We start from the raw sequence: 17,706 nt of genomic DNA, 5'->3' as shown, positions 1-17,706 counted from the left end.
TCGGCTGACACGGGGCACGCGCACTCCCTCGCGCACTGGCGGCGGTTCTGTCTGTTTCTCTCTTCCTGTGGCTGTCGGATTCACCCACTTTCTATCTGCAAATTTAGACAAATATATAAATTGTAATTATTAATAATTAAATCCTCCTCAAACTAACTGCATGTCATATTATTTTGTTTCTTAGTATACCATTTCACAACATTAAGTCTTGTAAACCAATCCTTTAAAGAATTATGGTTAAAGTATTTTTGTAAAATGTCACAGTTATATTATTTTTTTATTTGCGTTCCTACCATTGCATGCTTTTGTTCGCTGTTAATGTAATTAAGTTGTAGATTAGCTTTATCTTGTGGCAATTAAAACACCTAATTGTAACGAGATAATGTATTTAAATCGAGGCTACTCGGAAACTGATTGGTAGTAAATGTACGTATTGTGTCTATATTTAAGTAGTTAGCGCTCAACAGGAGTCGTTCGAGAACCGCACCAACTGAATGGCAGAAATTAACATGTTCAATGTATGTAGGGTCAGGACATCCCCATATACATCTGGTATGAGAGCTACCCGACCCACAGTGGAGAAGGCTATGAAGGCAGAGTCTCGCGAGTCGCTCCGGATTCGCCGTACGGCGCCGCTAGCCTCAACGTCACCAATATTAAAGAATCTGATCAGGTAATGCGTGAACGTTTCTTATGTACCATTTTGTATGATATCCTGTAAAGCTATACTTACTAAGTTACTACGACATATTATATCCCTTTCATTAAATTAGGGATGGTACGAGTGCAAGGTTGTGTTTCTCAATCGCTCACCCAATCAACACAAAAATGGTACCTGGTTCCACCTCGACGTACACGCGCCGCCTCGCTTCTCCATCACACCGGAAGACATTATATACGTCAATTTAGGTTCGATACTTTTATCTATATGACAGTTATAAGCTGTTAAACCCAATCCATTTTTAAAATATTGTAACACTTCCGTACGATCATTTTAAAAAAAAATCAAGAGACTTAAGCATACCGCATGATGATCCAATTTATTATATAAATAAAAGAACAAAGCAAATTATTCCTAAAATTTCTTCTTCTGCTAATGTATATTCGTCTGCGTTTGAAAATTTTTATAAATATAGTTTTTGAAATAGTAATTTTAATATTGATGAACATTGTTATTATTTACTACAGGGGATGCTATTATTCTTAACTGTCAAGCGGAGGGCACACCAACGCCTGAGATATTATGGTTTAAAGACGCGAACCCGGTGGAGCCATCTGGAACGGTTGGCATCTTTAACGACGGCACGGAACTTCGAATAAGCAATATCCGACACGAAGACATTGGCGATTATACGTGTATAGCGAGAAATGGCGAGGGGCAAGTTTCACACACTGCACGAGTTATCATCGCTGGCGGAGCTGTCATCACTGTGAGTTGACACTGCTAGGTTTGATGGAAAATTTTGCTGTCAATAATTATGTCCATTCTCAACGGAGGCTAGTCCATTGCGCAGGAGACATTAATTCACAAATGTCTGCGTAAATACTTTCTATTCCCTCACTCTCATAATCGGCTGGAACGGCATTCGGACACTACCCGAGAGAGATCATGTGCAGGGCATGTTAACTTTCTTTCTGAGGCACTGTGCTAGTAGAAATACCACAAATAAAAACACTGTCACCGTGTGATCCCGAATTAGTTTACCCGAATATGAAATTTAATATACCAGAAATATATAATTCACCACAATAGTGCTCAATTGAAAAAAAACAACCGCAAACAAGCAACACACAGTAGGATACATACACAACATATATACGGTCATATCAATTTTATCCAAATGTCCGAATTAGCTTAACATGATAATAGATGATCTAATAGACTATTTACTATAATTTGTCTAGATGCCGCCGACAAATCAGACTAAGTTAGAAGGAGAGAAAGTTCAGTTTTCTTGCGAAGCAAAAGCTTTGCCTGGAAATGTGACAGTGAAATGGTTCCGTGAGGGGGCGCCGGTGGCAGAGGTCGCAGCCCTGGAGACGAGAGTGACGATACGCAGAGATGGAGCATTAGTTATAAATCCTGTAGCGGCAGACGACTCTGGACAATATTTGTGCGAAGTTTCCAATGGAATTGGCGATCCACAAAGTGCTTCCGCCTATCTGAATGTCGAATGTGAGGAATTTTAACAACTCGAACTTAAACAAACTTTTATTTAATTTAATCCACATAATGACCTCCAGACTGATTTCGGCCACGGCGGCCAATCCCAAGAGAGATTAGCCAACTACGCAGGAGATATTATAGTGCACAAGTGTGTGCGCAAACACAGGTGCACTCTCTATTCACTAACTCTCATAATCCGATGGGACGGTAAGCCAACACGACCGGAAAGAGTTCAGGCGCAGGACCGATAGCTTTCATGCTTTCCGAGGCACAGGAGTGAACACACTTCCAACTTTCAGACTCCGGGCTGCTACTGAGAATTTTCTGAAAGAAAAACCCAATAACTTTTTATTGACCCAATCTGGAAATTGAACCCACAGACCCGGAGGTCCTCCGGGTCTGCGGCCTTCCATCAAGCCACTAGACCAACGAGGCAGTCAATTAAAAAATCCACATATTAAAATAATTTAAATTCTTAATACTATTGTATTGTCAACTGCGCCAAATTTAGCCAGTTGCGTGGACCTGATTTACATTAAGTTAAAAAATGAAGTTAAAAAACAGCTTGTGATAACTAGATTATGATATGTATGGGTACAATACGTTTGTGTGTTTCCAGATCCCGCCAAAGTAACATTTACGCCAACTGTACAATATCTACCGTTTCGCTTGGCGGGTGTAGTGCAATGTTATATAAAAGCGAACCCACCACTCCAGTACGTAACTTGGACGAAGGACAAGAGACTGTTAGAGCCGTACCAAACGAAGGATATAGTGATCATGAACAACGGATCTTTGCTTTTTACACGAGTCAATCAGAATCATCAGGGTCGATACACCTGTACGCCGTATAATGCTCAAGGCACGCAAGGATCGTCGGGTAAATCAAACTATATATTTATGTTGTTTTTTGAATAGGTAGGCAGACTGGCAAATAGGCTGATGGCAAATACCTGATACTTAGTGGTCACCACTGCCCAGTCATTGGAACTGTAAGCAATATTATTCGTCCCTTGTTATTAGTACACTAGCTCACTCACTCGCAAACCGGAACAAAGCTTATATAGCAATACTAAGTATTACTGCTTGGCGGTAGAATGTGTGACGAGAAGGTACCTACCAAGCCGGGCTTGCACAAAGTTCTAAGCTGAGTAAAGTACTTTTTAAACTGAAATCCTATTTGTTTCTAGGTCCCATGGAGGTCTTAGTTCGTAAACCACCTGTGTTCACAGTAGAGCCGGAGCCTTTGTATCAAAGAAAGGTAAGATATAAAAAAATATTAAAATACGAATGAAGTACACCACACTTTCGAGTAATTTAAAATTTCGAATTGAAACTATATAGATGAGCAATTTCTAACTAAATTCACCATGAAATTGAACATGAAAAAAAACAACATAATTGATATTTGCCTACCTTACCTTCTATACTTATTTTTTGTTTAGTAATCTTATTTTACGGTACACTTTATAGATTTTTACCTATTTTTTATTTCCTATATAAATCCACTAAATATACATATGTACATGTAATTAATTATTATTAATATATAACATTTTTTATAATCAATTCAATTAGTAGCCAACATTCTATCGTTAATTGGTAGTTTATTTTATATTGTAATTTATTTTGTACCACGTTGTTGTTGAAATTTACGTTGCTTTCAAGCTTGAAAACGATTTAACATTAAATAATATACAACTAAAAATGTGCGAAAATATTAGGTCAATGTATTTTTTTTATATAAAATAAATCAAATTGCAATTTTAACTAAACTTTAAGAACTATTAAACATTTACTATTTACTAATGATTTTTAATAATATAAGTTCAAAAAACAAGTGCAATTACACGATCTCGTACTCGACATATTTAAAAAGAAGAGTTAATAAGCCTTTAATAATCATACTTGTAGTATAAATGTGTTTTATTTCCGATTTAACAACAATGGTCCTTTTATAGTAGTGTCAAGTATTATCTTAGTTATAACGAGAGAAAGCAGCGCAAAAGTTCGTAAGGATTAAAAAGTTAGGTAACCACCCGCTAATTATGAAACTATTTTCGAATATCAGAAATAATTAACTTTAAAATTGAATAAAAAATTTGGTATACGAAGAAGTATTTTATGGAAATTTGGTGCACTTAATAGGCAAGTAGGTTAGACAATTCAAATCGCAAATTAATATAATTTTATCCCTTGAACCTAAAGTAGCCTTACTTATGTTTATTCAGAATAGCGCCATTGCTTTGTTATTGCTTCAAAAACTCTGTTTCAACTTTTCAATAAAAGTAGTAATTATTCCAAGAAGTAAAATAACTCCAAAGTTTTTAATTAAATAATTTACTAAAGTAAAAATAGCAATTTTTGAGCAGAACCAAATTCAACCAAAACTCAAACAATATAATAGCCGCAAGAGGAGAATACGGACGTCACTTCAATGGCCCCTCTATAGGTCAGACGTTAGAGGAATAACATTTCGGTCTGTGGCCTTTTTTTTGAATATTAAAAATAGAATATTTGACAAGTGCAAGCGAAAGGTGAGAGCACATTGTTCCGAGATTTATAAAATGAACAATAAAAGCAAACGTGGCATTAACTCACTATAAGAAGTAATTCGAATACGTTAAGCACTCAAGTATACGTCGGATAGGTGGGCGAGTCGGTGGAGATGCACTGCGAGGCGCAGGAGGCGGAGGGCACGCAGCGGCCCAGCGTGGTGTGGCGGCGCCGCGACGGGCTGCCGCTGCAGAAGAGCAGGGTGCGCGCGCTGGGCGGCAACATCACCATCGACACGCTGCGCAGACAGGACTTCGGGATATACCAGTGCGTCGCTTCCAATGAGGTGCCTTTGACGCTTACAGCCGCCGAGTAGAATAATAACGGAATTTCAGCTGCGGTGGCCAATCTTGACAACGGACCGAGCGCATTAGATTTTATAGTGTGCACATGCGTAGGCAAATAGGTTAATAGCGGTTGTTCATTTCTACCTTATTTTTTACTGAGTCAGATAGTCAGCCTGTTTGGCCCTGGCGCTTCTAGAGCCGTAACGTATTGACATTAATAAGTCACACGTTTGGTGCATAGTCAGTCATAGCTCTTATAATATTACCAATCCGCGTCGGGCAGTGATTATTTATTTTAGAGGCTTCTATGTTCGATCTATAAATTAAAACATAATTTGATTCCATAAAATTAAACTAAATGTATTATTTTTGAAATCGGTTCCCATTGAATAGGTCGCGACGATAGTAGCAGACACGCAGCTCGTGATCGAGGGCACGCAGCCGCACGCGCCGTACAACGTGTCGGGCACGGCCACCGAGTTCCAGGTCACGCTGCGCTGGCAGCCGGGCTACGCGGGCGGGCCCGACTACAAGCAGGACTACACCATCTGGTACAGAGAAGCTGGTTTCTCGGAGTGGACCAAAGTGCCCGTGACGCCATCCGGAGCCACATCTGTAAGTCCATTCGTCTCGAAATAGACAAAATGATAGTCACACTAAGAAGCATTGCCCTGTACTATCGGTACTGTCTGTGATTATTCGTTTCGATAAAAAGTAATGTTTTTAGGTGACAATAAATCGACTTCAACCGGGAACCACGTACGAGTTTCAAGTTAATAGTAAAAATACAATTGGGGAAGGAATGATGAGTAAGGCGATTACGATAAGAACTCTGGGTAAGTACGTTGTAATAATATTATAATATATAACTCCTAAAACTGTAGTAAAAATATTTTGTGGTGGGTTTTTGCTTCGTATTGTCCTATACTGTTATTTATGTAGTTATTTATGGAACTAACTTTTGTAGATGTGGGCGCAAAGCCGAAGGCGGCTCCCACAGTCCCAGGGCCGATCGACGAAAAGATTTTTCAGAATGCACCTGAAGGCTCCGGTATACACTAATTCCTTATTACTAACATTGTAACAACTCTCGCATTTTCTTATCTTCTTCTCATCGATAAATTATGCTTAGCTAATGACTGGGTACTAATTTTAATTGGTCTAACAATATCGCAGTATACTTATGTGGTGGTGAGTGAGCAAAATAAAATTCCCACGTAAGCTGTGCGTTTGATATAATATCGAGTGCCCCTGGCAGGTCCGAAGTCCGGTCCGCCGCGCAACCTGACGGTGACGGAGGTGCACAACGGGTTCCTCATCACGTGGCAGGCGCCGCTGGAGCGCGCGCAGCTCGTGCAGTACTACACCATCAAGTACCGCACCGACGCGCAGTGGAAGACGCTCAACCGCGGCCAGATCCGGCCCGAGGAGACGAGCTACTTAGGTCCGACCGTCGCTGTGTTCTGTCGCCTACTTGACCACTAACGACGCGGCGATGCATTGAAATCAATTATGATTGCGCATATATGCCTAATAATGTAATTTTGTGAAAACTTGAGCTGCGCTTTAGACCGCGCTGATGTCAAGTTGGAAGGCTAGATTTTTATCGTTATTAACATTACCTCGTTATTAAGTTACCATAAAGATTCATATTATCTGAAAGCATTTTGTATATAGTACAACTATATCTGTTTCAACATAAAAGTTATAGCTTTTCGACGTCAATCATCTCAAACGATGAGCTTCAACGGATTGAATCTATTTTAAGGCTGCATCGATTTTATGTCATGATTATCATATTTCAGTAAAGAACCTAGTGGGTGGTCGAACCTATTATTTCCGCGTGCTGGCGAACTCCGCGACCAGCTACGAGAGCTCGGAGGAGGTGAAGTTCCCGGTGCCGGCGCGGGTCAAGCACAAGGCGATCACGGCGGGCGTGGTGGGCGGCATATTGTTTTTCATAGTTGCCATTATACTGTCGGTGTGCGCGGTCAAGATATGCAACAAGCGCAAGCGTCGTAAACAAGAAAAAGGTGAGACTCGAAGGAGTAGCGGCCGCTGGCCCGCTCCCGACACTAGCTTCGTCCGAGGGGCGATGTTAGACCTACTCCTCTGCTAGAAGTGTGAACGATCGTTCTAGACTCGAATAGTTTCAATTAAATGCCGTTTAAAGGAACTAGTTTTGAACCCGAAATCTTAACTTAGATTAGCGGCTTTTCTGACATGACGTGAAGTCACAATTGAGAAAACTCTCATGCTAATGACCATATTGTCGGTGATGAAGCAAGCAAACATATTTATGAGATATTTTTAATCATACCACCATAGTTTATATTCAGTAATGCTCTAAATAAAAACCTCATTAGTTCAAACATCGCATGCTTTTTATAAGTTTATCTAAGTAGATAGTAGATAGATGCGTAAGTACGCATGTTTTCCTTTCTTGCAATTCTAACCCACTTTTACTAGCCGAGTAACCCAATAAAGTTAGTTAATTTTTTTATTGAAATTATAGCTTTTGCACTTCCTTCTAACGATTGTTTGAGTATATTTTGATCACTTGTGTTGTGTTGGAGCTTGATTTTATTTAACGAAATTCACTAAAAATCAGTTTTTTCGCTTTTAAAATTATAGCTTGCTTCAATTAAATATGTTGATATGTATTTTTCTTAGTATGTAAAATTATTATTACACGCTTAAACTTGAAGAATAGTATAAGTAATGTCAGAAGCATTCAATGGACATACTTACGTATTTTATTGTTATATATTTTTTATTCGTTTAACATGTATTAATTATTTTGACAATTTATTTATGACATTATTATTTTTTGCCACAGATATGCATTTTTGATAAATCCTCTATCATTGCAGACGTAAGACATTAATGTGTATATTCCTTGATAAAATTGTTTGTTTAAAAACGACACATACTATGGTTTATGTCTGCATGGACACTTTGTTTTAAATGGCAATACCATTAAAAGACCTAACTTAAATAAACAAAATAATATTAACAATACTGTGGTAAACTTAATTTAATAAGGATTATGCATGTAATATTAAAACACATCTATTCATAATTAAAACGAATAGCTATTTAGTAAATTTGTGACGTCATTTATGTTTGTTCTTATACATATATTTTTAATTTATTTATTGTTTCTGATATCGAAAACGAAGTTTTCATAAAATTCTTTTAGCGAACGCAACTTTTATAATTTGATTTTTCACGCTATACTTTTAATGACGTTACAAAAACAAAGAATGTTCGAAATAAAATTAAAACAATAGTGCATATTCCTTATTTTTTGGTAAGCCTGGCTTTTAAATTGACAATATGGTGTGGGTTCTGCTTCACGGTTGCGGTGTGTGTGCCGAGCGAGGGACGAAGGCCGAGAGCAGTGTTGGTGGCGGGCAGCGGTCGTGGACTCACAGGACGGTACGCTGCACTGCGTTAATGTCCAGAAATTATTCGGTTGCAGCATACAACATGGTAGCCGCGCGACTCACTGACCTTCGCGCTGCAGACAGCACTCAAGTGCCTTTTAAGAAGTAAGTTTTGATTTATCGAATGTGTTTTATAATACGTTATCATTCTTTATTGATTATCGCTCATCTTTTTCATGCCGCTCTTACTAGGAAGTCAGGTCAGTCATGCAAACCGATAGTTAGTTAAACCAACCACTGGCGTGGCCGACGCCGGTCACATTGAAAATACATTTTTACTTACTCAAACTAAATTTTCAGATTTAGAGAAAGCGGAATATCGAGTCTAGTGCAGTGTTTGCGATTCACGGTCAACTGGATCTGGCCGGCGTCCCGCTGCGGCGACTCGGCGCGGCCCCGCGTGTCGCCCGCGCCCTCCCCCGCGCCCTCCCCCGCGCCCTCCAGCTCCGCCTCCGACGACGGCGGCTTCCTGCCGCGTCTGCGGGCGCCGCTCAGCCCCGCCGCCGCGCCGCCCCTCTTCCGCGCGTCCTCCCCCACGCTCGCGCTGCACTGGCCCCCTTGGCCGCCCTGGTCCATCTGGGCTCCCGCCTGGACGCCCTGGTCACCTCTCCACATCTCCGACCTGAGCTCGGTGCCGTTTCCGAGCTCGGCGGACGGTTCCTTTCCGACGCCACCTTCTTTCCGATCGCGCCCCCCGCATATCTCGGCTTTCGAGCCGCAGCAGCGTTTCTGCACGGGAGCATTCGCTCGCGCGAGGTCGCGGCCTCTGCCGCGTCACGGCAGGCCGCGACCTTCCGTCGAGCCGCCCGCGCCGCCCCCGCCGCCCCCGCATGAGGCCTCGCCCGAGAGCAGGTCGTCTTCTAGCGGGTTCGGAAGCAAAAACGCATCGTCCTCTCAGCACAATCGGAGCAGCCGCACCGAGAGCTTAGCGGAGTGGCGGCCGCCGCCGTACCGGCCGCCGCCGCCGGCGCCACCGCCGCGGCCCGGCTCGGGCGAGGCGGCGGACGCGGGCTCGGTGGACGTGCACTACGAGTGGGACCGCGCCACGCGCACGCCCACGCCCTCCACGCCGGAGCGCACGCGTGCGCGCGCATCGCGCGACGACGTAGAAGCGCGCGTGCGCGCCATGAAGGAGGAGTTTCTGGAGTTTCGCAAGCGCCAGGCGCTGCGGCGGCGCTCGCCGGAGCCGCTGGGCGCGCCGCCGCTCTCTCCCCTGGGCGCGCTGTCTCCGCTGTCTCCGCTGGCTCCGCTGTCGACGCTCGCTCCCGCCGAGACGGTGTGCTGAACCTCGGTCATTAGATGTTTCTCGTTTTTCCCCACCGATACTGCGCTTTGTGATTACCACTCTTTCTTCGTGGTTACAGTAGAAGAGAGCTAGATTCCTGATAACAATCTACGAACTGACCTGTTTATTTGCGACACTGTTACGATCTTCCGTCAGAGTAATGACCCCGCAACTTAGTCCACCTAGACTACAGAATTTAGTCTCGTTTAATCCGAGTCAACGATGGACTACGATGATTAACGTCAAATTTATTTTATTATTTTAACTTTTAAAAGCTAATTCCCTACATTGATTTTATAAGTCAATTCAACGAGAGACTAAATAGGTTGTATGTACATTGGTAATTATTACGTACCTATTTATTTAAGTAGACTAAATAGTTTCGATCTTAATTTATATAATTTTGTAAGGAATGGACATCGTTGTCTCGTCAGTTAAACATGATTCGTTCGCAGACACTGTCGTGTGTAATATCCCACCTTCGTCGCAAGTCCCGCCGGGGCTGGCTACTATATTGTAATAACAAATCTAGATTCAGTCATAACGCTGTTTGTCTTGACTAGTATTGTACATACGTGTATTTGTGGATGCCGTGGCGTTTTGCAGTCGCACTGGCTGCTTTCCAACGAACAAAAAAAGTCAATTAACGATTCGATGTAATTGCATTAATTTTGGTGTTGCCAAATAAATATACATTATTGTGATACAAACAAAAACGAATTGAGATATGTGGTTTAGGACAAGCATTATATCATTAATCTTCTCTAAATTTCCCAAAATGTTGAACTAATTATAATTACGATGAATGTGCCATGCGATGAATGAACACATCTGTAACCGTAACGTTAAGGTACTGCGTCGAAAAGGGCAGGCAGACAGTGCGAAATTACGTTCACCTAAACGCTTTAGGTATGAGCGGAGAAGCATCCACAACACCGCTCATACCATTATTATATTGTAGTTAATAATAAGGATAACGTACAATTAAAGTTTAATAAGAATTCTCGCACTCGGCACTCTAAACTCTGTTTCCATGAACTTCAGCCTACAAGTTCAGTGCCGAATGCGTGCAATGATATTATATACACACAAATAAAATAATTTAGAATTAGTATTATATAAAAACTCGAACCGACATAAGTGAGTAATGTTTTGAATGGAGTTTTTTTCAAGTACAAATTTTTATTTTATTTGTTATGTACCTCTTTTGTTTATTTTTTTTTTACTGTACATATGTAAAAATATATTAGAGTATTATATTATACACATATTTATTTAAGTATTATGTGAGGTTCATGAACTAAGCCAGTAATTGTGAGGCAATAGTATAATTTTATTTAGAGTTATAACATCTTATACTAATTATACTGAATGTAACCAAGTGGCACAACGCTATAAAAGGTGCTCAAAGAAATAATTCATAATATTTTGACCAATCCAACCTAATTACGTAATAAGTTTGACAGAACGCTAAATTCCAAATTTTACTTCAGTACTATTTCTTTGATTATTAAATAAAAAAGAGACAGGAGAGCATAATTCGTTAACGTCTGTATACCTAGCGAGACCACTCGGTTCCTTAGCAATCCCACCTGAAAACCTAAAATATTATTTATTGTTCAGTCATCGCGAAGACTGTCATTAGTTTTATTAGGATTATTTACAAATTAAACTAAACGTTAATTAATATTTCTTGCCAGCATGATTTTTACACAATTTTGTAAACTATTATTTAGACAAAATTCGTAATTTTCAATGTCATAAGAACCTCCTTAATTGTAAGTATAAAATGTACGCTTTAAAGAAATTGAAATGAATTACAGATAACAAATAGATAGGTAGTCTAATAAGGAGTAGTGTATGTTCGAGCGAGCGGATGTGAGCGACAAGGAGCAAGCGTCGCGACGCGTGTACGTAATTAATCGTCTTTAGCAACGAGCGTCACCACTCAGGTCACTGCCGGTTAACTAGTTTAAGCTGCGATAAAATTTCACGTCTATAGTACTTATTTCGATTGTTTTAAATGCAAGTTTTCTAGGTAAACCCGCCTAGCGTTACATTTAGATCGTTAGTATCGACTGTTTGTGCAATAAAATAACACATTGTTCATTATGAACTACATTAACATTTATGATATCGTATGCTCAATGATTTCGACTGAACCACTTAAAATTATTCACGTCACCGTGGAACACCGTAATGTACGTCATCTGTAGGACCGTTATCACAGTCGTTTATTTAATATATTAGAAAATATAAGAGTTTGATTTGAAAAGTAGATTTATGTTATAAAAGTTTAGTTTTTGATTGTTATTTTATATAAGTTCTTTAAGTGTAAACAGTGTTTTTATTTCCAATTTTAATTGTCTGAAACTATCAATAAAATAATGTCTATTAATATAATCTGTTACATATTTAAAAAAATGTGCGAAACGTGAAGTTTTGCATCTATTATAGCAACATTGTTTTAATATTGCAAAACGCAATTTAACTTCGACATGAATAGAATCAATACGAAAAAAATCAAAATAGCTCAAACCATGTGATATCTAGTCTCCATTATGACAACCTTTCCGTAAATATCGTAATTTATTAAAATATTATAGTAGACTTAACCGAAGGATATTACACTGGTTAGCCATTATTTCTTCAGATTAAGAACCACAATCAATCGTTTACTTGTTTGATTACAAGCCCTTTGTTACAATATAATATTAAATTTTTAAGAATTATACATAGAGCACTTGAAGTCATAAACGTTTTCTATAGACTAAAATGAAAAGATAGCAATATATTAGAATTATATAATAACTTTTATCGTATATATCAGTTTGTATAAAAAATATACGAAAGTAAATTAATGTGCACATTGGCAAAATATGACTTGGTGAAACTGGGGCACCCAATGATAAAAAATTAGGAATAATGCACAATATCTCAGCACTATACCTAAGTGATATCAATTTTTGTCAAAATCCAAGGTAGGATATACCTCTAGCACCATTAAAGTTTTTTCATCAAAAACAATAACTATGTTTATATTAAAACCTTACGCCTTGGTGGAATCAAACCATTGCACGAGCCACAATTTTATAACTTAAAGTATAACTTTTAATTTTGTTAGAGTATTTTTAGTTGTAAGTGTTGAGAACAGTGTTTACTGTGTAAGCACACAAAGGATTCAATTCAAAAAATAAAATACAATAACGTTGCTATGATTTAATTTTTGTCTTATTTATTCACATCATATCTTTATATTTTATTTTAATTACCACCTACGAGTCTTACATCAGTACCTACCTACAATCCATCCATCCGATAAATCCAAAGCATAAATAAATGGCTTAAACAAACGAAGGCCAATTATTTATTTTCAATCATGGATATTATGCAATAATTATGTAATATAATTTAACAGTTTTACATTTCTGTAGAATGTATTCAACTTTAAAGTTACTTTTTAACCGAAAACTGATTAATTATTATTGAAAAAAGAATAACGGCTCCTAAATTAAACGTAAAATTCTGCAAATGCTGGCGATCAAAACGAACTTTAACATAGGAGCCATTTTGGAAGCTATTGCATTGAAGCTGATCACGCTTTTATGGTAAAAGTTAAGATGTTCTAGTATGAAACTCAGAAGATCCCAGTTCATTCACACCCTAAAGAGTATTGATGTGGAAATAAAAACAATGAAAGAGAGTTCCACACTTTGGCTGTTTGCATTAGAAATTGTCCTATGATAAAATCCGAACGTGAGAAAGAAATTATGTAGCTTATAGAAACCTTGTTGTTACCTGTTTAAAAAGTGTAAGACGATTTTCTCCCTGGACTTTATGGCTATATTAACGTTTTTATAGTAGAACGTTTTACTACACGACATAATGAGTCGACAAAGTGTAACCATGATAGAAAATAAAAATTAATACGGCACCATTAAAAAAAATGGTGTGGGCCTGGACCTACAACCACTTAGTGGACTCCATTATTGTATTTATGTATAGAATCAAATGGTTTTTTTTTTATATTTGCCGGGAGGGCAAATGACTACTCCACCTGATGGTGGAGTAGGAGTGGTAATAGAGTACAGAAGCAGTACAGTCGGGAAGAATGTTCTGCACTAGCCGCCTCCGCCTTGCCGGCCCGCACTATGCCTCTTCACGCCTCGTTTGAAGGAACCCGGGTTGTAAGAGGAGGGGAACACGTGAGCTGGTAAGGAATTCCATTTTTTGGAAGTGCGACAAAGAAAGGCGTTGCAAAATTTCTTTGTGCGCGATGAAATTGATGTCACAGTTAGGCGGTGGCATAGAGAGCCAGCATGCGTAGACATATGAAGAAAGGGGGAAGTAGGAATAAGAGAGAATAATTTCTCAGAGCACTCGCCGTGATACAGTCGATAGAAAGAGCTCAGCGCAGCTATCTCTCGACGCAATTGTAAAGGCTCGAAGGTGTTTGTGACCTTTATGTCGCCAATAATGCGGACTGCACGTCGCTGCAACCGATCCAAGGCCTTCAGTAGATGTAGAATTACTGCGCAATACATTGGATTGTCATGCTACCTTTATTGACCTACATAATTATGTAAGTTTATATTAACATCTGAACCCGTTGTTGATAATTGAATATTTGTAGTTTGTTCTTATGGGTTGTACACCTACATAATACTATTCGTATACAATCAGTTTACAAACGCAACACTTAACTGTTAAAGGAAGTAATTTTATGATAAGAACTTGAAATATGTGAATAAATTAAATTCTCATAAAATGAGGAAAAATTACTGAATTTTCTTAACAGTTCTTTTCCAACAAGTATAGAAGACAATATTTAGAATGCAGCTTAGAAAGAATATATGTTTACGTATTATTTGTTACTTTGGTAGGTATAAATAAATTATTTTACTTACTTTTTTATTTGACGATTTCACGACTAAATGGTTTAAATGTGTCTTCTATTTAAGTCTTTATTTTATCATATTCAACTATTATATGGACCTCGGATAAGCAAGAAAGGGCTTATGGCGACGGATGGTTGTATTTTGTGAGCGATAACGGAAGAACTCATATTATGAATTTCTCGTCGGTTCCTAATGACACGCAAGATATGCATTTTGGCAACGCTTATTTTTATTTATATACCAGGTAAATACTTATTTACATATATTACAACAATGTCGCATAATTTCGGCATACAGCGTTTTAAAAACCGAACGAACTCGTGATATTGGAGTCAGGTTAAAAATAAAGCTAAAGGAATAAACCTCAAAACTACTAAAAATTATCATTTATCATCTTCCAAATTTTAGCAATAGGTCAAGAGAATGATTACTTTCTTCGCATTACAGGGATTAGAGTTTTCATTTCGGGTACTTTAAAACAGAAATAAGATCTTAAGCTTGAGTTTAAGATCCGTAATTTATAAATTGAGAGTTTGCATTATATCAGTAGTGCGATTCTGTAAGAATGTGAAATGTCGACAACCGACTTATAGCGATATACTATTTTGATGCGTTTAATCTTGAACCGTTATAATTATAATGGTTAATGGCGCATATAACTTTCTGACATTTCATGACCGTTTTCTGCGGTGAGTTTCGAGTTTGTTCTTACAGAATAGCCCTAAAAATCAAAGTTTTAGAAATTGTAGATAGTAAGTATATCATTATAAAGTACATGCTTAAAAAATATCCTACTTTTAAGTTTATTATTTACAGAAAGAATATGGTTAAACCAGAAATATTGAAAATACCAAAAAATAACATCTCGATTGAAAGTTTCAATTTTAATAAATCTAATGATATACGAGTCATAACTCACGGGTGGTTCTCTGGGGAAAACGTTAATTGGATACAGAATATAAAGTATTCTCTTCTAAGAGAGTATGATTTAAATGTAATTACGATCGACTGGAGCGAGTTATCGCATAATAGTTTTTACCCATATGCGGCGTTCAGTACACGCTATGTTGGGAATCGCATTGCGAAATTACTTAATGCTTTAATGGAAACATATGGCGTAAAAGGAAGAAATATACATTTAATTGGACATAGTTTAGGCGCACATATAATGGGTTTTGCAGGAATGTTTTCATTGGAAAAAATACATCGTATCACAGGTAAGATTTCATGATAAGAGGATGATTTAGGGATGACACATTTAAAGTCTATTAGAAAACGAATATATGCATGTCTATATTTTTCCAACTTTCTGATGAGATAAATATTTTAATTATGAATATTGAGCTATATTGATAAGATCAACTCAAGCAGAAAAATCTGGTATACTTATATTTTTTTAATAATTTGGTTATTCATTTTCTTACATCATAATATAGTATATTCAATAGGTAATTATTATTTGTAGGAATGGACCCTGCGCGTCCTCTTTTTGAAATACCAGAAGTTTCTCCAGATTATCGTCTAGATAAAAGTGATGCTGATTTTGTTGATATATTGCACACTTGTGGAGGGATATATGGGTACCAGGGAAGTTACGGTCACGCAGACTATTATCCTAACAGTGGACAACCAGTGCAACCAGGATGTAGCGGTGTTCGTCAAGTAGCCGGTACGCTAATTAAAAAGAGAAATATTTTTCTTTAAAGACTGCTTTGTCTAAGGCGCCATTTTGTTAATAACGTTTTTTGTCAAGGTACAGAAAAGTGATTGGTTTAAAATTAGATGGTTTAAAGTAGGCGAGTAGTAGCAAAGTTAAGCTTTATGTTTATATGTAGAAATTGTGCAGTAATAGCTGACTTTCAGACAGCTGATTGAACGACGCTGTTTAGTATAAAGGCTAGGCTATCAATTAAGTCTAAATAAGCCAGATGCCTGCTACATATATTTAGATTACTTAGATATATATGTATGTAGGTATACCCTGAGTTGTAATTATCAACTCGTTTTTTATTACAACTTAAGCAGTTTTACTCTGTGAAATCTCACTTCATTACTCACTTGTAAAAAATTTACTATCGACTTATTGTAATATACTATTTTGATGCGTGTATTCTTGAAATGTTATAATTATAATGGTTAATGTCGCATATCACTTTCTGACATTTCACGGCCGTTTTCTGCGGCGAGTTTCAAGTTTTTTCTTACAGTATAGCCCTATGTGTAGTGAAACCATATATCGAAAGTTATAAAACTAGCGTATTATATTATAACAGAAGAAAAGTAAAAACAATTGGTTATTTAAGGCTCCAAATTCCAGTGATAACGACTTGAGACCATGAGTTTCGTCTCGTGTCTTCTATCGCTGGTTTCCTGTTGGTAGTCATGAAAAGGTTATATGTACTTGTTTAATACCAGCGGTACTCAACCTTCGACCCGCCAGGCTTTTGTATTTTCAACCATTTTATGTTTCAAAGCTTTTTTTAACACCTAAATCATTTAAGTTAAACAACTGCTTGTGACCACGGACACTGCCAAGTGAAACATAAGGAAATGATAAAAAATGTTAAAATATACGCGATAGATCTATTCATAGTTATTTAATTCAATTTTTATTAATTAATCCCAAAACATATTTTTTGTTTGCGGCCTATAACACCGTAACACGTGTTTGTGGCCCCTATAAAAGAAGGTTGAGTATGGCTGCATTTAACTCAAATTGTATAATTATCTATGTATTTTACTTTATAAAATTAAATCAATTTCAATTTACAGATTCATGCAGTCATGGCAGATCGCACGAATACTTTGAAGAATCAATAGAATATAAATATAACACAGGCTTTATTTCTTTCCCTTGTGAAAATTGGAAAAAATTTGACAATGGCGAATGCAAAGAACATCCAACTAGTATGGGATACAACGCTAATGTTAAGAGTATTGGCAATCACTATCTTCGTACTCGAAACGAATCTAAGTTCGCTATCGGTAATGATTAGAAATTGATATTGGGTAAAACAATAAAATGTCTTCAAAAGATAATTTTTATTCTTCCATTGAGTTACAC

General features: G+C 37.9%; 2 protein-coding genes across 9 annotated transcripts in view; both read left to right on the top strand.

The window, feature by feature from the left end:
* Positions 1-12,967, top strand: part of LOC126771006 (protein turtle) — a 54,497-nt gene extending 41,530 nt beyond the window's left edge. For 3 of the 8 annotated variants that reach the window (XM_050490628.1, XM_050490630.1, XM_050490629.1), the window contains exons 4-17: positions 527-673; positions 774-909; positions 1,189-1,430; positions 1,906-2,176; positions 2,787-3,047; positions 3,358-3,428; positions 4,818-5,009; positions 5,404-5,625; positions 5,738-5,846; positions 5,978-6,061; positions 6,269-6,454; positions 6,816-7,043; positions 8,495-8,564; positions 8,760-12,967. In XM_050490628.1, the coding sequence (XP_050346585.1) occupies positions 527-673; positions 774-909; positions 1,189-1,430; positions 1,906-2,176; positions 2,787-3,047; positions 3,358-3,428; positions 4,818-5,009; positions 5,404-5,625; positions 5,738-5,846; positions 5,978-6,061; positions 6,269-6,454; positions 6,816-7,043; positions 8,495-8,564; positions 8,760-9,744 (3,204 nt within the window). In that variant the 3' untranslated portion in view covers positions 9,745-12,967. The other 5 variants (XR_007669505.1, XM_050490631.1, XM_050490634.1 and 2 more) reach the window with 5 other exon arrangements.
* Positions 12,968-15,708: 2,741 nt separating this feature from the next.
* On the top strand, positions 15,709-17,676 carry LOC126771032 (lipoprotein lipase-like). The gene is made up of 3 exons (XM_050490680.1): positions 15,709-15,859; positions 16,108-16,311; positions 17,415-17,676. The coding sequence occupies exons 1-3, from the start codon at positions 15,745-15,747 to the stop codon at positions 17,636-17,638; spliced, it is 543 nt and encodes a 180-aa protein (XP_050346637.1). The 5' UTR covers positions 15,709-15,744; the 3' UTR covers positions 17,639-17,676.
* The last annotated feature ends 30 nt before the right edge of the window (positions 17,677-17,706 follow it).

Source organism: Nymphalis io, chromosome 10 (genome assembly GCF_905147045.1).
Source record: "Nymphalis io chromosome 10, ilAglIoxx1.1, whole genome shotgun sequence".
Taxonomy (NCBI): domain Eukaryota; kingdom Metazoa; phylum Arthropoda; class Insecta; order Lepidoptera; family Nymphalidae; genus Nymphalis; species Nymphalis io.
This window is presented reverse-complemented; position numbering and strand designations above follow the sequence as displayed.